Source organism: Melospiza georgiana, chromosome 28 (genome assembly GCF_028018845.1).
Source record: "Melospiza georgiana isolate bMelGeo1 chromosome 28, bMelGeo1.pri, whole genome shotgun sequence".
Taxonomy (NCBI): Eukaryota; Metazoa; Chordata; class Aves; order Passeriformes; family Passerellidae; genus Melospiza; species Melospiza georgiana.
Window position 1 is genome coordinate 1,831,725 of NC_080457.1, and position 22,038 is coordinate 1,853,762.

Genomic DNA, 22,038 nt, shown 5'->3' on the forward strand with positions numbered 1-22,038 from the left:
CCCCAAAATCGCCACCCCGAGACTTGGGGACACACAGGACACCCCAAAATCACCACCCCGGGCTACGGGGACACACGGTACACCCCAAAGTGCGCCCAGGTGAACCCGAAGTGCATTGCAGGGCTCTGGCGGGGGGGGGGGGGCACTGGCGCTGAGCCCCCCGCGCGTTTGGGGACACGGAGCTGGCACCGTCTGGGGGACGCGGAGCTGGCACCGTCTGGGGGACGCGGAGCTGGCACCGTCTGGGGGACGCGCTCGGGGGGACACCGCGGGCTGCGATAAGGGCAGGGCGATAAGGGCCGGGCTCGCAGCCCATTCGCGGCCGCGTTAGCCCAGGTGCCAATCCCGTCACCCCCGCGGGGAGGGGGCGACACGGGGGACACCCAAACACGGGGCCGGTGCCAGCCCTGTGCCCACCTCCGCGCCCGTTTCGGGGGTCGCAGCCTTTGCGCCCCCCCCCCCAATTTTTTCCTCTCGTTCCCGCTGTGCCCGCTCTGGCAAAGGGGAAAGAAAAAGGTTTTAGGTGCAGTTTGGGGTGTCTTGTGCGCCCCCAAGTCTCGGGGTGGCAGTTTGGGGTGTCCTGTGTGTCCCCATAGGTCGGAATGATGATTTTGGGGGTCATTTGAGGTGCCCTGTGTGCCCCCACAGCTCGGAATGATGATTTGGGGCACAATTTGGGGTGTCCTGTGTGCCCCCATAACTCAGAATGATGATTTTGGGTGCAGTTTGGGGTGCCCTGTGTGCCCCCACAATCGGAGCGGTGATTTGGGGTTCCCCGTCTGCCCCCACAGCTCGGAATGATGATTTTGGGGATAGTTTGGGGTGCCCTGTGTGCCCCCAAGTCTCGGGGTGGCGATTTTGGGGTGTCCTGTGTGTCCCCATAGGTCCGAATGATGATTTTGGGGCGCAGTTTGGGGTTCTCTGTGTGCCCCCATAGTTTGGAATGATTTTGGGCACAGTTTGAGGTGTCCTGTGAGGTTGGGGGGTACAGGGTTACCCCAAAGTGCTCCCGAAATCTCACTGAGCTATGAGGACACCACAAACTGCACCCCCTGAGTTATGGGGGGCACACAGGGAACCCCAAACTGTGCCCAAAATCATCATCCCGAGGTGTGGGGGCACAAAGGGCACCCCAAATCAGCACCCCGAGCCTTGGGGGCACACAGGACACCCCAAAATGCGCCCCAAAATCATCACCTCGAGCCGTGGGGGCACACAGAGCACCCCAGGCTGTGCCCAAAATCATCATTCCAATCTGTGGGGGCAGACAGGGAACCCCAAATTACACCCAAAGTCACCATTCCGAGCTGTGGGGGCACACAGGACACCCCAAAGTATCCCCAAAATCATCATTCCGAGCTGTGGGGGCGCACAGGGAACCCCAAATCACCGCTCCGATTGTGGGGGCACACAGGGCACCCCAAACTGCACCCAAAATCATCATTTCGAGCTGTGGGGGCACACAGGACACCCCAAATTACACCCAAAAATCACCACCCCGAGGTGTGGGGGCACACAGGACACCCCAAACTGTACCCCAAATTGCCACCCCGAGCTATAGGGGCACATAGGACACCCCAAATGGCCCCCAAAATCATCATTGCGGGGTGCGGGGGCACACGGGACACCCCAAATTACACCCAAAATCACCACCCCAGCCATGGGGGCACCCAGGGCACCCCAGGCTGTGCCCCAAATCGCCCCTCCCCGAGCTATGGGGGCACACAGGGCACCCCAAATCGCCACCCCGAGCTTTGGGGGCACACAGGGCACCCCAAATCTTCCCTCCCTTGAGCTGCGGGGGCACCCAGGGCACCCCAGGCTGTGCCCAGGGCTGGCGCCGGAGCCAGACTGGCCCCGGGGGGGTCTGTTTGCCGTGGGGCCGGTGCCCCCCCCCGGGGGGAAGGCTGGCAATTATGGAAATCCCTTAAGCCCTGATTGCCTCCTCCCACCCCATTAGCCGGGCAAACACTTTTAGCCGCGGGGTGCCAGCTCGCCCGCGGCTACAAAAACCCCGCGGGCCGGGCCGGGCTGGCACCGCCACCGCCAGCGCCATGGTGACACCGCCCGCCGTGCTCTGCCTCGTCGCCTGGCTCATGCCACCCGCCGCCGGGCACCTCTGGGCATGGATGTTCTCCCTGCCACAAAACCCGCCCGATGCCGCCGCGCTGGGCAGGAGCCCCGGGACGGAGATGGAGGAGGTGAGGAATGGAGGGGGGACAGCAGAGTGAGGGGTCCTGGGGACAGCAGGGGACAGCCAGGGTGGCAGCAGGGGTGGGAGAGAGCCAGGGTGGGCACAGAGCGGCGTTTGCGCCCAGGGTGGCAGCAGGGTGGGCACGGAGGTGGGTGAGGGCAGAATTTACAGCCAGAGTGGGCTCAGGGTGAGCTCAGGGTGGGTTCGGAGTTACGAGGGTGGTTTGGAGCCAGGGCGGGCTCAGAATTTGCAGCAGGGTGGGCACAGAGCTGGGTTTGCAGCCAGGATGGGAACTGAGGTGGGTGAGGGCAGAATTTACAGCCAGGGTGGGCTCAGGATGGTTTGGAGCCAGGATTGGCAGCAGGGTGGGCACAGAGCGGGGTTTGTAGCCAGGATTGGCAGCAGGGTGGGCACAGAGCGGGGTTTGTAGCCAGGGTGGGAGCAGGGTGGGCACAGAGCGGGGTTTGTAGCCAGGGTGGGCTCAGGGTGTGCTTAGGATGGGCTCAGGCTGGGCACGGAGCTGGGTTTGCAGCCAGGATGGGAACTGAGGTGGGTGAGGGCAGAATTTACAGCCAGAGTGGGCTCGGGGTGGGCTCGGGGTGGTTTGAAGGCAGGATTTGCAGCAGGGTGGGCACCGAGCGGGCACAGGGCGGGTTTGCAGTGGGTGTCACCACAGGGTTCTGCCGGGGACGGGCACACGGGGCTTGGTTCCAGCCGGGAATGGACGGGGGAGCTCTGTTTGAAGGCAGGAGTGGACATGGGGGTCCATGTTCAGTCAGGGGTGGAAACGGGGGGTCCATCTCCATCCGGGGGTCACAGGGGGTGTCCATCTCCATCCGGGGGGGTCCATCTCCATCCGAGGGTCACACTGTGGGGTCCATCTCCATCCGGGGGGGGGTCTATCTCCATCCGGGAGGGGTCCATCTCCATCCGGGGGGGGTCCATCTCCATCCAGGGGTGTCCATCTCCATCCAGGGGTGTCCATTTCCATCCAGGGGTCACACTGGGGGGTCCATCTCCATCCGGGGGGGTCCATCTCCATCCCGGGGGTCACAGGGGGTGTCCATCTCCATCCAGAGGGCACACTGTGGGGGTCCATCTCCATCCGGGGGTCACACTGGGGGGTCCATCTCCATCCCGGGGTCACACTGTGGGGTCCATCTCCATCCAGAGGGCACACTGGGGGGATCAATCTCCATCCGAGGGTCACACTGGGATGTCCATCTCCATCTGGGGGGGTCCATCTCCATCCGGGGGTGTCCATCTCCATCCGGGGGTGTCCATCTCCATCCGGGGGGTGTCCATCTCCATCTGGGGATGTCCATCTCCATCCCGGGGGTCACACTGCGGGCTCCATCTCCATCGCGGGGTCACAGGGGGTGTCCATCTCCATCTGGGGGGGTCAATCTCCATCCGAGGGTCACACTGGGGTGTCCATCTCCATCTGGGGGTGTCCATCTCCATCCGGGGGTCACACTGCGGGCTCCATCTCCATCCGGGGGTGTCTATCTCCATCCGGGGGTCACACTGCGGGCTCCATCTCCACCGCGGGGTCCCCCGGGGGTGCGGCGCGGGGCCGCCAGGGGGCGCGGTGGCGGCGGGCGGCGCGGGGCGCTCCAGTGGCGCAATCGGTCAGCGCGCGGTACTTATAAGGCGGTACACGAGCGATGCCGAGGTTGTGAGTTCGAGCCTCACCTGGAGCAGGACTTTTGTAGGGGCTTCGCACCCTGTGTTGCCCCCCGCCGCCGGGTTTTCTTTTCCCGAGATAAAAATCTTGGAAGCGCTGAGGGTGGAGCCTCCCAGGCTATCAGAGCGCTTGGCCCCCTAAAATCACCCCACGCCTTAAACAGACGGGGTTTTGCGCCGTTTCCAGCCTCGGGGTCAGGGAGTGAGTGGGGTGGGGGATGAGGTGTGCCCGCCCTGATGTACCATGTCCCCTCTCCTCCGCAGGTGACCCCGTGCAGCCCCGCCGCCCCCTGCGCCCAGGGGCATTTCTGTGACGAGCACTTCGGGCTGTGCCTGCCCACGCGGCCCGAGGGCCACTACTGTCGCCACGACCCCCACTGCGCCCCCGGGCTCGTCTGCATGTTCGGCAAGTGCCAGCAGCCCGCGGCCCCCGGGCAGGACGGTGAGTGGGGGGCTGGCACGGCGGGGACACGCTCTGAGAGCTTGGGGGGATGCGGAGATGGAGCAGCGCTAAACCAGGGGGTGACGCGGGTCCCCCTAATGCCACTTTCTGTGCCACCAGGAGCGCGGTGCCAGCGGGACGAGGAGTGCGGGCCCGGCGGCTGCTGTGCCCGCCAGCACGGGGAGCGGGTGTGCCAACGGCGCCTGGCACTGGCCCAGAGCTGCCACGTCCCCCCCGGGGGTCTGGCCTTCAGCATCAACCAGGTGTGCCCATGCCAGGCCGGGCTGGTGTGCCGACCCTCGGTGCCCTCCAGAGAGTGAGTACGGGGCGTGCCGGGCCGGGCAGGGGGCGTGGGGGTGACAGGGCTGGGATGTCACCGATGTCACTGAGGTGTCACCGATGTCCGAGGTGTCACCGATGTCACCGATGTGTGCTCTGTCGCAGGAGAGCGTTCGAGTACCGGCCGGAGAAGAGCGAGTGGCGGTGCCGGCAGCCCTGAGCGCCCGCCGTGTAATTTATTATCTGTAAATATCGCGACCACAGCGTGTCCCGAGCCGGCCCAGCGCCGATAAACCCATCCCCGGGAGGGGCTGGAGCCCCCCGACCCCCGCGTTGGATCCTCGCTCCTTCCTCTTCCTCAGAGCCGGGCGGGTCCTGGCTCCATCCTCACTGCAGAGCTGTGCCCGGTCCGCGCAGCCCCTCCATGTCCCCCTGTGTCCCTCTCTGTCCCCCTGTATCCCTCCCTGTCCCCCAGTGTCCCCTCGTGTCCCCCAGTGTCCCCTCGTGTCCCCAGCAGGCTCAGGCAGGGGGGACAGGTCTCACCGAAATGTTTATTACAAAGAACCAAGCGAGCGGGGCGAGTCCCCCCGACCCACACGCACACACACACACACACACACACAAATCAACGAGAATAAATAAATAAAATACATTTTTTTTTTTCTTGTCGGGTCTTTTAAATTAAAAGTTGGTGGAGTGACATAAATTACGGGACGTCCCTCTGCCCCGCCGCCCGGGTTTTTGGCCGCTGGGGCAGGGGGGGCTCAAAGCACTTGGCAGGCAGTGACACCGAGTCCCCCCCACCTCGAAAATAAGGGGGAAACTGAGGCACACGTGGGTGGCGGCTTGGCAGCGGCAGAGCTGGGTGCCCCCCAAGCCCCCCGACCCGGGCTGGTGGTCTGGGTAAGGCAGTGACCCCGGGGACCCCCAAAAATGGGGGTGGGGGGCAAGGGGCTGCCCTCAAAGTGGGACAAGCCCCGTCCCGCGGTGAGGGCCGGACACGGGGGTGTCCCCAGGGCCACCCTGGTGTGGTCACCCCGAAGAGCTGAGTGGGGGGGGGGGGGCACAGGGGATGCCCCGGGGCGGGCACAGGACAAGGCAGTGCCCCGGGGTGCGGGGACGGACAGAGGCTCACGGACAGACGGACAGACGGACGCGGCTGGACAGGGCGAGCGTGGACAGGCACGGCGGGGAGGGGGGGTTGGAACGGGAAGGGAGGGGAGGCTGGGGAATGTGTGGGGGGGGTCGGGGCCTGGCAGTGCCAGGACAGCGGGACCCCCCCCACAGGCCAGGGCTGGGCAGCTGTTAGCACAGGTTAGACCCCCAAAACCGGCTCAGATTCACCCCCCACCCCCCAATTCAGGCAGAGCCCCTCCAAGGCAAACACATGCAGACCCCCCCCCATCCCCACACCTCGGGGGGCGCAGCGGGGACCCCCCAAGAGCCCTGCACACACACGCATGCACCCCCGGGCAGGGCAGGGGGCTGGGGGGCAGTGCCAGGCACCGCCAGGCTGGGGGGGCAGCTGGCGGGGACCCCCCCACGGGCACGGCCAGCTCCGGGCACCCCGCAGCCGAGAGCACCATGGAGAAGCGGGGGGCAGGGCTGGGGAGGGGGGCACGGCCCCCACCCCGCGCCGGGGGCACGGGGACACGCCGGGTCCCCTTTGGTCACTCGCTGTCCCTGCTGGAGATGCTGGGGGGCTGCGGCAGGGGGACACCCCCAGGGCACTGCTGGCCGGGCACAAAGGGGGGGCACAAAGGGCCCGCACCCCAAAACCAGCGCTGCCCGCACCCCCTCATCCTAACGCATGTAAACGTCCCGGCCCCAGCCCTCTCCGTCGCTCGGGCCCAGCGGCTCCTGGCCCTTGGCTCGGTCCCAGGAGCCGGGCGGGGGCTGCGGGCCGGCCCCGGGGGTGCCCGGCGGCTCCTCCTCGACGGGATCCATCTCGATGTCCATGCAGCACGAATCGCCGGGCTCCGAGTCCCGGCTGCCCGGAGCCTCCGTGTCGAAGGTGTCCTGGCGGGCCAGGCTGCGGGGGCCCGGCCGGGAGGGCGGCGGGGGGACCCTGCCCTGCCCGCGGCCCCCCGACTCCTGCCGGGGGCGGCCGTGCTCCCCCTCCGGGTGCGGAGCCTGGGTGCGAGAAGCGAGCACACCATGCGGGGACGGACGGGACGGGGGTTAGTGGGGGGTTAGTGGGGGGACACACGCTCCTGGCCAGCCTCTGGTGGGTGACACGGTGGCAGCGGGGCTGGGGATGGGGACGGGGAGCGGCACCAGCAAGGCAGGCGCGCTGGGAGATTTAGCGACACAAAACACAGGACACGTGTCCCCTCTCTGTCCCCTCTCTGTCCCCTCTCTGTCCCCAGCCCTGGGATGGGGCTGTGCCCCCCAGCCAACCCACCCAGGACACCCCCAAACTGTCCCCCCCAGCCAGAGGTGTGGGAATGGGGTCTGGCAGCCCCAGGCAGGCACAGGGTGGGTCTCGAAAGGGGCAGATCCTGGGGGATCCCAATGCCCTGGGCGGCTCCAGGAGGAGACACAGATTCCCAGCAGACCCCACATGTGGGGCTGGCAGCGATCCCAGGCAGGGAGAGATGCCCAGGATGGCCCCAACCCATCCAGGAACGGGAGCAGCTCCCTGGGGTGACCCCAACCCCAGAACAGCCCCTGCAGTACCCCTGGGTGGGCACAGGTTCCCAAAGGAACAATCCCAGGGCTGGTCCCACTCCTGGGAGGCTCTGCTTCCCCATGGGGACCCCAATGCCATGGGCTGCCACGTCCCAGGGTCCCCAGGGCGGGTGACCCCACACCTTGGGGTCCCATGGGGTGACCCTAACCCTGGGGTGGCCCCGATCCCAGGGTGGAGAGCCTGATCCCAGGACAGGTGACCCCAGGGATGGTCCCACACCTGGAAAGGGCCACAGTCCCCTGAGGTCACCCTGATCCCAGGACAGGTGACCTCAGGGACAATCCCACACCTGGGAGGGATCATAGTCCCATGGAGTCACCCTGATCCCGGGACCAGGGACAACCCCACACCTGGGAGTCCCATGGAGTCACTCTGATCCCAGGACAGGTGACCTCAGGGACAATCCCACAGTTGTGGGGGGCCACATTCCCCTCAGGTCACCCTGATCCCAGGTGACCTCAGGGACAATCCCACACCTGGAAATGGTCACATTCCCCTGAGGTCACCCTAATCCCAGAACCAGGGACAATCCCACACCTGGGGAGGACCACAGTCTCCTGAGGTGACCCTGATCCCAGGACAGGTGACCCCAGGGATGGTCCCACACCTGGAAAGGGTCACATTTCCCTGAGGTGACCTTGATCCCAGGACAGGTGACCTCAGGGACAATCCCACAGTTGTGGGGGCCCACATTCTCCTGAGGTGACCTTGATCCCAGGACGTGTGACCCTCAGGGACAATCCCACACCTCTGGGGAGGCTGTGACTCCCTGGGCTGTCCCTGATCCCAGGACAGGTGACCTCAGGGACAATCCCACACCTGGGGAGGACCACAGTCCCCTGAGGTGACTAGGATCCCAGGACAGGTGACCCCAGGGACAATCCCACACCTGGGGAGGCTGTCCCTGATCCCAGGCTGTCCCTGATCCCCTGGGCTGTCCCTGATCCCTGATCCCTGATCCCTGAGGTGACCTCAGGGACAATCCCACACCTGGGGAGGACCATAGTCCCATGGAGTTACCCTGATCCCAGGTGACCTCAGGGACAATCCCACATCTGGAGAGGACCACAGTCCCCTGAGGTGACTAGGATCCCAGGACAGGTGACCCCAGGGACAATCCCACACCTGGGGAGGACCACAGTCCCATGGAGTCACCCTGATCCCAGGTGACCCCAGGGACAATCCCACACCTGCGGGGGACTGTCACTCCCCAGGCCGTCCCCAATCCCAGGGATCCCCCGATGCCTCCGGGGTGTCCCCGCTGTCCCGCACCCCGCTGTCCCCGATGTCCCCAGCGTCCCTGCCGCCGCCTCACAGCGCGTGCTCCTCCAGGGGGGCTCCGGGGGGGCTGGGGGTGGCCTGGCGGCCCCAGAGGTTGAGGTTCCTGCGCAGGGAGGTGAGCACCTGTACCTGGAGGTTGGAGACGGGCGCGGGGCTGGCGGCCAGCGCGGCCGTGGCCATGGTGCGGCTCAGCAGCGGGTTCGGGGGGTTGCTGCTGGGCGGGTGCGTGGCCTTCCAGTAGGCCTCCAGGTACTCGGCCAGGTGCTCGCACGCCTCCTCCAGCTGGTTCTCGTCCAGAACGATGTCGAACATCTCCTGCGGGAGGGACCCGTGCCAGCTGGGGCGGGGCGGGGACAGCGGGCAGGGCGGGGACAGTGGGACAGAGCCTGTGGGACAGGGTGGGGACAGTGGGATGGGGGCGGGTACCTAGATGTGGGGCAGAACCTGTGGGACAGAGCCTATGGGACAGGGGGGGACAGTGGGACAGGAAGGGGACAATGGGACAGGGAGGGGTACTTGGCAATGGGGTAGAGCCTATAGGACAGGGTGGGGACAGTGGGACAAGGAAGGGCAGCTGGATATGGGGCAGACCCTATGGGACAGGATGGGGACAATGGGACAGAGCGGGGACAATGGGACAGGGAGGGGTACCTGGCAATGGGGCAGAGACTATGAGACAGGGAGGGGACAATGGCATAGGGAGGGGTACCTGGATGTGGGGCAGAACCTATGGGACAGGGTGGAGCCTTATGGGACAGGGTGGGGACAATGGGATAGGGAGGGGTACCTGGACATGGGGCAGAGCCTATGGGACAGGGTGGGGACAATGGGACAGGGAGGGGACAATGAGACAGAGTGGGGCAGGTGGATATGGGGTGGGAATAATGGGACAGAGTGGATGGAGCCTTATGGGACAGGATGGGGACAATGGGACAGGGAGGGGTACCTGGACAAGGGGCAGAGCCTATAGGACAGGGTGGGGACAATGGGACAGGATGGGGACAATGGGACAGGGAGGGACAGCTGGACATGGGGCTGAGCCTATGGGACAGGGTGGGGACAATGGGACAGGGAGGGGTACCTGGACATGGGGCAGAACCTATGGGATAGAGAGAGGACAATGGGACAGGGTAGGGACAGCTGGACATGGGGCAGAGCCTATGGGACAGGTCAGGGACAACGGGACAGGATAGGGACAACGGGACAGGGAGGGACAGCTGGACATGGGGCTGAGCCTATGGGACAGGTCAGGGACAACGGGACAGGATGGACAGGGCAGGGCAGGTCAGGGTGGGGTCAGCCTGCGTGGCACCGCGGTGACCAGGGCACACTCACAGGTGGGCACTGTGCCAGCTTGTCCGAGGCCACCATCTGCACGTTGAGGTGCTTGGCCTGGGACTTCCCCCTGGACTTGACCAACCTCTGCAGCACCTGGGCACGAGCGGACAGCACAGGGTGGCCGTGGCGACACTGCCAGGTGTCCCCGGCGTGGCAGGGAGGGGCTGGCAGTGCCCCCAGTGCCCACACCCACCTTGGGGGAGGTGATCTTGATGTAGACGATGATGGGCGCCAGCGAGGTCTTGGCCAGCTGCGCCGGGTGGTTGATGGTGTCGGCGTCCAGGGCCACCAACTGCAGCGTCCGCGCCAGCTCGAAAATGCGCTCGGTCTCGCTCTGCACCTCGGCTGGCAGGGGACAGGGGACACTGAGGGAGGGCAGGGACACGCGGGGACAATGTGGGGCAGGGGCAGGGGACACAGGGACAGCGCGGGGAGGTGCTGGGTTGGGCTTTGTTCTGACTTTGAGGCATTTGAAAAATTTTATATTCAGCCTCACGTGAAAGGTGGGACAATACAAGTGCTATAACTGATGTTAGCACAGTTAGAAGTTAAATGATTTAGCTGTTTATTAACTATTTCCTAATATTTAGGAAATTTATTAACTATTTCCTAATATTTATTAACTAATTCCTAATATTAGGAAATTTATTAACTGTTTGCTGATTTATTAACTATTTCTTAATTACAATACACTATAAGTGTTGCTTGGCCTATTAATTTTTGCCACATTTTGCTGCAAATGTCTTAAAGGAAATAATTTAGAATTACCATTTGTGGGTTCTAATATAAAGTATCTTTAATTAAAATATGTATATTCTATATATCTCTAAAGATATACAGAATATATATATTCACCTGGGGTCAGCCAGGTAAAAATTCTAAAGATATATAGAATATATATACATTTATTCATATTTATACCTATATATTCATATAAATGTATATTCATATAGAAAAATATATATTTGAATATATATACACATATATATAAATATATTCATATCTATATATTGATATATATTCAATATAGATGCATATAGATATATATTCATTAAAAATATATATAGAGATATATTAATATATATCCTATATATATAGATATCAGTATATATCAATATATATAAATATAAATATATCAATATATAACTATATATTCATATAGATATAATTAATATATATGAATATATATTAATTATATATCTATATATACCTATGTATAAATATAACTATATATAGTGTTTATATATATATCCATGTATATCTATATATTGATATATATTTATATTCAATATAAATATATGCAGATATATATATATAAATATCAATCTATTTATATATCTAGATACATACTGATCTATATTGAATATATATTCAATACAGATCTATATATAAATAAAATCTATCTATATATCTATATATTATATGTATATATTCTATGTAGATATATATAACTATATATAAAAATATATATTTATATATAAATATATATAAATATAGAGATATATTTAAAATATATAGATATATATAGATATAGATATATACATATCTATATATAGATATACTATACATAAGTAAAATCTATATATATCTATATATCTATATATATTATACATATATATTCTCTACAGATATATATAACAATATATAAAAATAAATATATAGATGAATATATAAAATATATCTATTTATATATAAATATATATATAGAGAGATATATTTAAAATATATATAGATATAGATAGGTATACATATCTATATATAGATATATTTAATACAGATATATTTATATATAGATATATATAGATATAGATATATACATATCTATATATAGATATACTATACATAAGTAAAATCTATACATATCTATCTATATATCTATATATCTATATATATTATACATATATATTCTCTATAGATATATATATCAATATATAAAAATAAATATATAGATGAATATATAAAATATATATATTTATATATATATATATAGAGAGAGAGAGATATATTTAAAAAATATATAGATATAGATAGATATAGATATAGATAGATAGATATAGATAGATATACATATCTATATATAGATATATATAATACAGATATATTTATATATATTCATATTTCTCAGCAGTATCTATCATTTTTCTAAGGCCACCTCCTAAGTGCCACAGCATGGGGACAGCAGCAGGACAGGGCCTGTCCCATGGCTCGGCCACCTCAGTGTCACCAGCACAGCCCAAACCACACACACACACACACACACACACACAGATGCCACCAAGGTGTCCCCAACCCTCAGGTTGTGTCCCTGAGGCCACCTTGGGGTGGGGGGACAGGGGGGTCCCTGTACGTACCCAAGACATCTGTGTCGGGAGCAGGGGAGGAAGGAGGCGGCACGGAGGGGAGGAGGAACCCAGAGAAAAGAGAAATGGGAACAGAAAAACACAATAGAGATGATGGAGGAGGAGGATGATGATGAGGAGGAGGAGGAGGAGGATCATGGGGAGGAGGAGAAGGAGGAGGAAGAGAAGGAGAAGGAGAAGGAGAAGGAGAAGGAGAAGGAGAAGGAGAAGGAGAAGGAGAAGGAGAAGGAGAAGGAGAAGGAGAAGGAGAAGGAGAAGGAGAAGGAGAAGGAGAAGGAGGAAGAGAAGGAGAAGGAGAAGGAGAAGGAGAAGGAGAAGGAGAAGGAGAAGGAGAAGGAGAAGGAGAAGGAGAAGAAGGAGAAGGAGAAGGAGGAAGGAGGAAGGAGGAAGGAGGAGGAAGAGAAGAAGGAGGGGGGTCAGGGGTTCTTGGCCATGTCCCCCCTCACTAGAGGAGGAGGAGGAAGAGGATGAGGATGAGGAGGATGGGGAGAATGGGAAGAAGGAAGAGAAGGAGGAGGAGGTAGAGGATGGGGAGGAGGAAGATGATGATGATGATGGGGAGGAGGAGGAGGAGCACAGGGTCAGTCACCCCCACCCCCAGGAGCGGGATGAGCCCCCCGAGTTGGGTTGGGGTGACACAGATGGAGGCTTGGTGGGGGGGGTCCAGAGGATTTTAGGGGTTCCAGGGGATTTTAGGGGTTCCAGGGGATTTTAGGGGTTCCAGGGGGTGTTTTTGGGGGTTCCAGGGGGTGTTTTTGGGGGTCCCACGGGGGCGGTACCCAGGCTGGAGCGGGTGCTGGAGCGCTCGATGATGGTGTGCTTGCTGGGGTTGTTGAGCACGGAGCGCTTGGCCAGGGAGATGTCGGCTGTGACCCGCGTGATGGAGATCCTGGGGACACCGAGGGGACAGCCCGCAGCCACGGTCACCCCACAGCCACCCCCGGGACCCCACTGTCATCCCACAGCCACCCCCGGGACCCCAGTTCCACCTATGACACCCCACAGCCACCCCCGGGACCCCAGTGTCACCAATGACACCCCACAGCCATCCCCAGAACCCCAATGCCACCAATGACACCCCACAGCCACCCCCATGACCCCAATGTCACCAATGACACCCCCATGACCCCAATGTCACCAATGACACCCCACAGACACCCCCGGGACCCCAATGTCATCCCACAGACACCCCCGGGACCCCAATGTCACCCCACACCTGGCTCCTCTATGGGTTTAGGGGTCCCCTTATGGATTTAGGGGTTTCACCATGGGGTTCGAGTTCCCCACATGGATTTAGGGGTCCCTTTATGGGTTCAGGGTCCCCTCTGTGGGTTCAGGAGTTCCTCTATGGGTTTAGGGGTCCCTCTGTGGGTTCAGGGGTCCCTCTATGGGTTTAAGTGCCCCACCTGGATTTAGGGGTCCTTCTATGGGTTTAGGAGCTCCCTCAGGGGCCCCTCTGTGGGTTCAGGAGTTCCTCTATGGGTTTAGGGGTCCCCTCGTGGATTTAGGGGTCCCTCTGTGGGTTCAGGGGTGGGTTTAGGGGTTGCCTCAGGGGTTCAGGGGGTCCCCTATGGGTTCAAGGGTCCCCTCAGGGATTTGGGGGTCCCGCGCCCCCCTCACCGGCCGTCGAAGCGATGCTTCAGGAAGTCGAACAGCGCCTTCTGCATCATGTCCGTCACCTGGGGAGGGACACGGGGACAGCAGGGACAGCGGGGACACGGGGACAGTGCAGGGCTGGGGTCCCCCCCGAGCCCCCCCAAGCGCCCCCCAGCCCCTGCTCACCTCGTAGCCCTTCAGGGAGGGCCCCACGAGGATGATGGGGCGCATGGAGGGCACCACGTCGTACGGGGGCACGTGCTCGGTCTGGGGACACAGCCAGGGGTCACCGGGGGCCACGAGGGGACAGGGACACCCCCGGCGGTGGCTCCGGGGTGTTTGGGGGGGCTGCAAGCAGGGGGGGCCTCCCTCCATCCCCCCCCTCCCCGGTGCCACTCACCGACTTCTGCTTCTGCTTGGCTGCGTCCGGGGGCAGAGACACACAGCAAAGGCAAAGGCAAAGGCATGCGTGTTATTGGGGACATGGGGACACGGGGGGGACAGCCAGGGACACGTGTGTGACCTGCAGGGTGACCTAGTGACAGATGTATGACCCAGGGACCTGGCTGTCACACCCTTGGGGGTGAGCCAGGAACACACGTGTGACACAGGGACATGGCTGTGACCCTTCAGGGTGACCCAGTGACACGTGTGACGTGCACGGTGACCCAGGACACACGTGTGACCTCTGGGGTGAGCCAGGGACACAAGTGTGACCGCCCAGGATGACTCAGGGACACACACGTGTGACCTGCAGGGTGACCCAGGGACACCTGTGTGACCTTCCAGGGGTGACCCAGTGACATGTGTGTGACCCCCAGGGGTGAGCCAGTGACACATGTGTGACCTGGAGAGTGACCTAGTGACACCTGTGTGACCTAGGGACACCTGTGTGACCCAGGGACACGTGTGTGACCTTCCAGGGGTGAGCCAGTGACACATGTGTGACCTGGAGAGTGACCCAGTGACACCTGTGTGACCTAGTGACACCTGTGTGACCCAGTGACACCTGTGTGACCTTCCAGGGGTGACCCAGTGACACCTGTGTGACCCAGGGACACCTGTATGACCCAGTGACACCTGTGTGACCCCCCCCAAGGGTGACCCAGTGACACCTGTGTGACCCAGAGGTGCCCAGGTGACACGTGTGTGACCCAAGGGGTGCTCTGGTGACACGTGTGTGACCGGGGGCCCTGGGGACAGTGACACAGCAGCATTGTCCCCTCTGGGGTAGCTCTGGGTGCCAGGGGGGCTCTGCAGGCCTGCTGGCCCCTGCAGACCCCCCCCATCCCGTGTAGTGGTAGCACCCAAAGCCCCCAGGTGATGGCCGGTTTGGGGGGGGAGAGGAATGGTCCATTCTCAGCCGCGGGGGGGGTGACACACCGGCCGTGCTGGAACACACCATGCGCACACTGCGGAGGGGGCAACCGGGAGGGGGGGCACGGGCTGGTCCATTCCATGGACGGGGGGGGATCACAGCCACGGGCTGGTCCATTCCACAGTCCATGGGGGGGGGAAATGCAGCCATGGATTGATCCATTCCATGGATGGGGAGGGGGGGATCACAGCCGTGGACTGATCCATCCCATTGACGGGGGGGGGTGGTCAGCCATGGACTGATCCATCCTATTGACAACATGGGGGGGGCGTCAGCCACGGACTGATCCATCCTATTGACAACATGGGGGGGGTCAGCCATGGACTGATCCATGCTATGGACCACGGGGGGGGGGACACAGCCACGGACTGATCCATCCCAGTGTGTCAGCAGGAGGAGTCAGCCCCGCACTGTCCCCGGTGCAGGGCTCACCCCGTGCTGCAGCCCTGGGGCAGTGCGCGGCCCCCCAGCCCCTTGGGGTGCCCCCAGCCCCTTGGGGTGCCCCCAGCCCCATGAGGGTGCCCCCAGCCCCCCGGCAGTGTTAGGGCAGGCAGCGGCTGCGGCAGGCGGGACCCGCGGGCTCCGTTACCTTCCTAAAGAAGGGGATGCGCTTGCTGTGGGCGGGGGGGGTGGTGACACTGCTCACGCTACTCTTAGGGGAGCGCTGCGCCTCCAGGGCCTCCTCCTCCTCCTCCTCCTCTAACTCATCGGCCTCAAAGGCAAAGCTGGCCATGTCCAGGCCACCTGGGGACCGCGGGGACGGCGCGGGGGAGAGAAGAAGAGCGACAATGGCGATGGCAGAACGCAGGAAATGGAGATGGGGATGCTGCGAGAGGAGAATGGGGGCACCCTGCCTGCGCCCGTGGGGAGCTGGGGAGGGACCCCCAGGCTGGAGCTGCCTTTGGGGGGGGGGTGTGGGTGTGGGGGGACCCCCAGGACACTCTTACCGCTGGCGGGGGGCGTGGGGCGGCGTGTCCCTGTCACCACATCGCCCAGGCTGGAGCTGGAGTTGTCACCCGATTTGCTGCGTGGGAGAAGCACAGGGGAGAGGGAGAGAGAGAGCGCTGAGGGCGGGATGGGGAAGGCACGGGGAGAGATGTGCGTGTGCGGGGGGGGGGAACATCGGGGTGAGCCCCCCACCTGGAGCTCAGGCGGCTCTGCCTCATCTTCTGCTCCTGCAGCAGCCTCATGTTCTCCAGCTTGACGGGGCTGGGGATGAAGCCAACCTCGCAGCCCTCCTTCACCAGCCGCCCGATCCACCAGTCGTTGTTGTATTTCTGCACATAGAGCGGGATGGGGGGAAAAAAACCCACAAAAACGCCTTAAAAACCCCACAGAGGCCCACGCCAGCGCTGTCCCCGCTCCCCTCGGGGGTCTCCCACCTCCTTGATGTGCAGGAAGTCCTTGGGCTCGAAGCAGATGGCCATGCCCTGCACGGGCACGTCGTCCCCGGCCGAGGGGTTGTAGCCCACGTTGGTGCGCACGGCGAACGCCACCGGCTTGGTCTGCGTGGGACACGGATGGAGAGGGACGGGCAGCTCCTCCCGGCTCCAAACGGGGAGAGGGAACCCCAAAACGGGGAGATGGAACCCCAAAATGGGGAGATTCCAGCCCAAAATGGGGAGATTCCACCCCAAAACGGGGAGACCCCACCCCAAAATGGGGAGATGTCACCCCAAAATGGGGAGATCTCATCCTCTGACATCCCCAAATGGGGAGATTCCAGCCCAAAACAGGGAGATTTCACCCCAAAATGGGGAGATTCCAGCCCAAAATGGGGAGATTCCAGCCCAAAATGGGGAGATTTCACCCCAAAATGGGGAGACCCCAGCCCAAAATGGGGAGATCCCACCCTCTGCCCCCCCAAAATGAGGATATCGCACCCTATGTCACCCCAAAATGGGGAGATTCCAGCCCAAAATGGGGAGATTCCAACTTCTGCCACCCCAAACAGGGCTGGGGGCACTGGGGGTCCCTGTGCCTGAACTGGGGGTACCAGGGGGTCCCTGTGCCAGGGCTGGGGGTCCATCCCGGCTCTCCCACCTTGGCTTTCTCCAGCTGGGCCATGGCCTGGCGCTCGGCCTCCCTGCGCAGCGCCTCCCTGTCCTCCTCCAGCGACACATCCGAGTCCGAGGGGCGGCTGGTGTAGGACTCGGCCGAGCCCTGCGCGGTGGGCAGGGGGCTCAGCCCGGCCTGTGCCCCCCAGGGCAGAGAGCCCAGCCCTGCGCGGCCCCCTGATCCTGCTGCCCGCTCTCGCTGCGCCGGTGCCCAGCGCTGCGGGCACTGGGAGCCACCCTGTCCTGCCCGGAGCCATCTCAGAACTATCTTGGTGCTGCCCGGAGCCACCCCGGGGCTGCCTGGAGCCACCTCAGAGCCACCAGGTCCTGCCCAAAGCCACCCTGGTACCACCTTGATCCCGCTTAGAGCCATCCCGTAGCCCCCCCAGTGCCACTCTGGTGCCACCCCGGTGCCATTCCAGTGCCACCCCGGTGCCACCACAGCGGCAGGGTCATGGCAGGAGAGGGACACACACACACACACACACACACATGGCAGCTGTCACCACCGCTCCGGGAATGTGACACCGACACCGCCCGGGGCCTCTGCAGAGCCGGGAGGGGACTCGGGGACCCCCCACCCCCCAAAGCTGCCCCAAAAATTCGCTTTTTTCTCCCCCAAAACCTCCACAGGGTGAGCACAGGAAGAGCCCCTCATACCCTGCTGGGACAAGGCTACCCCAAAAATCCGATTTTTTCCCCCAAAACCTCCATAGGGTGAGCACAGGGAGAGCCCCTCATACTCTGCTGGGACGTGGCTGCCCCAAAAATCCTCATTTTCCCCTCAAAAATCCTCCTTTTCCCCCAAAATTCCTCATTTTCCCCCCAAAACCTCCTCAGGGAGAGCCCCCCATACTCTGCTGGGACAAGGCTGCCCCAAAAATCCTCATTTTCCCCTCAAAAATCCTAATTTGCCCCTCAAAAATCCTCATTTTCCCCTCAAAAATCCTCATTTTCCCCTCAAAAATCCTCATTTTCCCCCAAAAAATCCTCATTTTCCCCTCAAAAATTCTCATTTTCCCCCCCAAAAAATCCTCATTTTCCCCTCAAAAATCCTCATTTTCCCCTCAAAAATCCTCATTTCTCCCTCAAAAATCCTCATTTTCCCCTCAAAAATCCTCATTTTCCCCCCAAAAAATCCTCATTTTCCCCTCAAAAAATTCTCATTTTCCCCTCAAAAATCCTCATTTTCCCCTCAAAAAATCCTCATTTTCCCCTCAAAAATCCTCATTTTCCCCTCAAAAAATCCTCATTTTCCCCTCAAAAATCCTCATTTCCCCCCCAAAAATCCTCATTTCCCCCTCAAAAATCCTCATTTTCCCCTCAAAAAATCCTCATTTTCCCCTCAAAAATCCTCATTTTCCCCCCAAAAAATCCTCATTTTCCCCCCCAAAACCTCCACAGGGAGAGCCCCCCAAACCCCGATGAGACAAGGCTGCCCCAAAAATGTCCCCCCCAAGAATGTCCCCCCCAATGTCCCCAGCGCTGTCCCCAGGGGTGGGACAGGGCGCTCTGTGGGTACCGGGGACCCCCTGCTCCCCCCCAGTCCCACAGGGACACCCCAGGGACACATGGGACCCCCCCAAACCATCCCTACACCCCCCTTGGGACCCCCCAAGCCTGATTTATCCCTTTAGGGGTCACCCCAAATTTGGGGGTCACCTGGAGGTGGGGCACCCCCCTCCCCAAAACCCACATTGGGGACACCCTGCCCCACAGAGGGGACACTGGAGGGGTCACCCCGCCACACAGACCCCCCAAAACTCGCAGAGGAGCTGAGGGGGGGGGTCCTGAGGAGGGGGGGGTCGCTTGCTGTGACAGCGGGGACACCCCAGGGACGCGGTGGGTGACACATGGGACCCCCCCCCAAACTCTGATTTGTCCCTTTGGGGGATTTGGGGGTCACCCCTTTGCACTGCCCAAACCCCACACTGGGGACACCCTGCCCCACATTGGGGACACTGTGGGGGTCACCGTGCCTCACAGCCCCCCCAAAACCCTCACAGGAGCTGAGGGGGGGCTCGGGGGGTCCTGAGGGCTGCAGTTTTGGGGGGGGGGGGTCGCTCACTGCGACAGCGGGGACACCCCAGGGACGCGGTGGGTGACACATGGGACCCCCCCCCCCCCAAACCCTGATTTGTCCCTTTGGGGGATTTGGGGGTCACCCCGCCTCACAGCCCCCCCAAAACTCTCAGAGGAGCTGAGGGGGGGGGCTCGGGGGGTCCTGAGGGCTGCAGTTTTGGGGCGGGGGTCGCTCACCGGGACAGCCGGGGGGTCTTTGCCGGGGACCTCCATGGTGGCGGGGCCGGGCAGGGCTGGCCAGGGCCGCTCAGGTTTCACCCGGGTAAATTTAGCCCGGGCCAGAGGGTGGGGGCACAAACAGGGGGATGGGGTGGCCCCAGCCAAGCCCCAATTTTGGGCTGTGCCCACCCCCCCAAAAATAAAGGGGCTGCGATTTGACGGGGAAATTGAGGGGAGCACAGAGGGCCTGGCTTGGTGCGAGCCCCCCTCAGTTCTCGGGGTACAAAGCAGAGCTGGGACCGCCCAAAAAAGCACCGGGACACCCCCAAAAAAAGCTCCGGGACCCCCCCCAAAAAAAAAGCCCCGGGACCCCCCAAAAAGCACCAAGAGCCCCCCGCACCTGCCGCACGAAGCTGTTGGAGGTGGTGTCCGAGGAGGTGCTGCCGTCCGAGCGCTTGAAGCGGCTCTTGCGCCTGCTGTACTTGCCCTGGGGACAGCGGAGGGGGCAACACGAGAGGGCTGGACCCCCCTCCAAAAAAAAAAAAACCAAAAAAATCCCCCCAAAATTCGGGGGAGCCCCCCCCCAGCCGCTCCAATCCCTTCCACCCCCGCTCTGCAGCTGAACCCCATTGGGGGGGCTCGGGAAGGGGATGGGGGCGCCCCTTCCCCCTTGATTTTGGGGGGTTGGGGTTGGGGTCGCAGAGCCCCCCCCCCAGATTCCAGTTGCCCCCCCCCCCAAATTCCAATTCCCCCCACCCCCAAGTTAAACCAGAACCAAACAGCCCCCCCAAAACACCACCCCCCACAGTATGGACACCCACCCCCACGGGACCCCCCCCCTCAATCTGGGGGTGTCCCCAGTGCCCCCCACGCCTTTAGGGAAGGGGGGGGGGTAAAATGCTGGGGGAGATATTGGGGTGTCACCCCCCCCCCCACCCCAAAAAATGTCGCCTTACCCCAAAAACGGTCACCTCACCACAAAATATGTCACCCCCAAAAGCACACAGAGAGTGGGGGTCTCTCCCCAGCGCCCCCCACCCCTCTGGCCCCACCGAGGGGACTGTCCCTGTCCCCCCCCCACCCCAAAACCAGAGGGAAGGGGATGGGGCGGGGGGGGAGCACCCCAAGAGTTTTCCCAATTCCCAAAACTTTCCCTTTTTCCCAACAGCCGTCCCCCTCCCCAAAAACATAAACCCAAACCTCTCAAATTACGGGGGCACCATGAGTCTGGGGTCTCCCCCTTTATTTTTGGGTGCTAGGACCCCAAACAGGCTGCTAGTACCCCATAACCAACGTAGAGATTCGGGGGCAAGGACTCAACCCCATCTCCCACCCCCCAAATTCCACGGGATGCTCCCGCCCCCACCGTGCCCAAAAACACCCCCAAACCTCTCAAATTACAGGAGTGCCATGAGTTTGGGGTCTCCCCCTTTATTTTTGGGTGCTAGGACCCCAAACAGGGCGCTAGCACCCCATAACCAATGTAGGGATTTGGGGGGAAGGTCTAAACCCCCAAATTCCAAGAGGGCGAAATTCCATGGGATGCTCCCGCCCCCACCGTGCCCAAAACACCCCCAAACCTCTCAAATTACGGGGGCGCCATGAATTTGGGGTCTCCCCCTTAATTTTTGGGTGCTGGGACCCCAAACAGGGTGCTAGCACCCCATAACCAATGTAGATATTCGGGGGGAAGGACTGAACCCCATCTCCCACCCCCCAAATTCCACGGGATGCCCAAAACACCCCCAAACCTCTCAAATTACGGGGGCGCCATGGATTTGGGGGTCTCCCCCTTTATTTTGGGGTGCTAGCACCCCATAACCAACGTAGAGATTCGGGGGCAAGGACTCAACCCCACCTCCCACCCCCCCAAATTCCAAGGGGGCGCAATTCCACGGGATGCTCCCGCCCACACCGTGCCATGGGGGGGTGTGGGCGATGCTGTCACCCCAAAAAAAATCCCCGTGGGTGTCACCTGGAGGGCGGCGTTGTCCAAGACGTCCATCTGGATGTCCTGCGTGGAGCTGTAAGGGGTCCGGGCCATGCCGCCTTCCCGCACCATGGGAGCGCCGCGCTGGCCTCGATTAATTTTCTTTTTTTTTTGGGGGGGGAATTATTTTTTTGGGGGGGTTTTTTTTGGGATGGGTGGGAGGGAAGGGAAGGAGGAGGGAAGGAGGAGGAGGGAAGGAAGGAGGGGAGGGAAGCGCGCACACGGCGCGCACACACACACACACACACACACACAGAGAGAGGAGGATGATGACGATGAAGCTCAGGCCTGGCCCCCGCGGTGACGGAGGAGGAGGAGGAGGAGGAAGGAGGAGGAAGGAGGAGGAAGATGGGCGGCCGCTCCCGCACCGCTTTGCCGGGGGGGATGGGGGGGGATATGCGGGAATGCGCCCCCCAAAACCCCATAAAGGGGGTGCCCCCCCAATCCCCGCCCCCCCAATCCCTTCCCCCTTCGGAGCATCCCCCAATTTTTTGGGGGGAGTTT

The 22,038-nt window shown here is 60.2% G+C and overlaps 2 protein-coding genes and 1 non-coding gene across 4 annotated transcripts; 2 read left to right on the forward strand and 1 right to left on the reverse strand.

The window, feature by feature from the left end:
- The first annotated feature begins 2,054 nt into the window (after nucleotides 1-2,054).
- Nucleotides 2,055-4,821, forward strand: LOC131094003 (dickkopf-related protein 3-like). Its single transcript, XM_058041469.1, has 4 exons — nucleotides 2,055-2,201; nucleotides 4,145-4,322; nucleotides 4,443-4,638; nucleotides 4,767-4,821. Exons 1-4 carry the CDS (start codon nucleotides 2,055-2,057, stop codon nucleotides 4,819-4,821), a joined length of 576 nt encoding a protein of 191 aa, XP_057897452.1.
- On the forward strand, nucleotides 3,808-3,897 carry TRNAI-UAU (transfer RNA isoleucine (anticodon UAU)). Its single transcript is given in 2 exon segments — nucleotides 3,808-3,845; nucleotides 3,862-3,897. It is a non-coding gene; the product is annotated as a tRNA-Ile (tRNA).
- A 1,116-nt stretch (nucleotides 4,822-5,937) lies between the features above and the next one.
- Nucleotides 5,938-21,690, reverse strand: CACNB1 (calcium voltage-gated channel auxiliary subunit beta 1). Of its 2 annotated transcripts, none has more exons than XM_058041453.1 (14): nucleotides 21,520-21,625; nucleotides 19,945-20,031; nucleotides 17,290-17,409; nucleotides 16,629-16,751; nucleotides 16,387-16,523; nucleotides 16,194-16,270; nucleotides 15,836-15,990; nucleotides 14,055-14,135; nucleotides 13,893-13,951; nucleotides 13,052-13,161; nucleotides 10,106-10,257; nucleotides 9,910-10,005; nucleotides 8,704-8,889; nucleotides 5,938-6,734 (listed from the first exon to the last, which is right to left on the reverse strand). In XM_058041453.1, the coding sequence occupies exons 1-14, from the start codon at nucleotides 21,604-21,606 to the stop codon at nucleotides 6,405-6,407; spliced, it is 1,800 nt and encodes a 599-aa protein (XP_057897436.1). In that variant the 5' UTR covers nucleotides 21,607-21,625; the 3' UTR covers nucleotides 5,938-6,404. The 2 variants fall into 2 exon arrangements, with proteins under 2 accessions (XP_057897436.1, XP_057897435.1); XM_058041452.1 differs by lacking the exon at nucleotides 15,836-15,990 and adding an exon at nucleotides 14,269-14,288 and having other exon boundaries at nucleotides 5,940-6,734; nucleotides 21,520-21,690.
- Nucleotides 21,691-22,038: the final 348 nt, after the last annotated feature.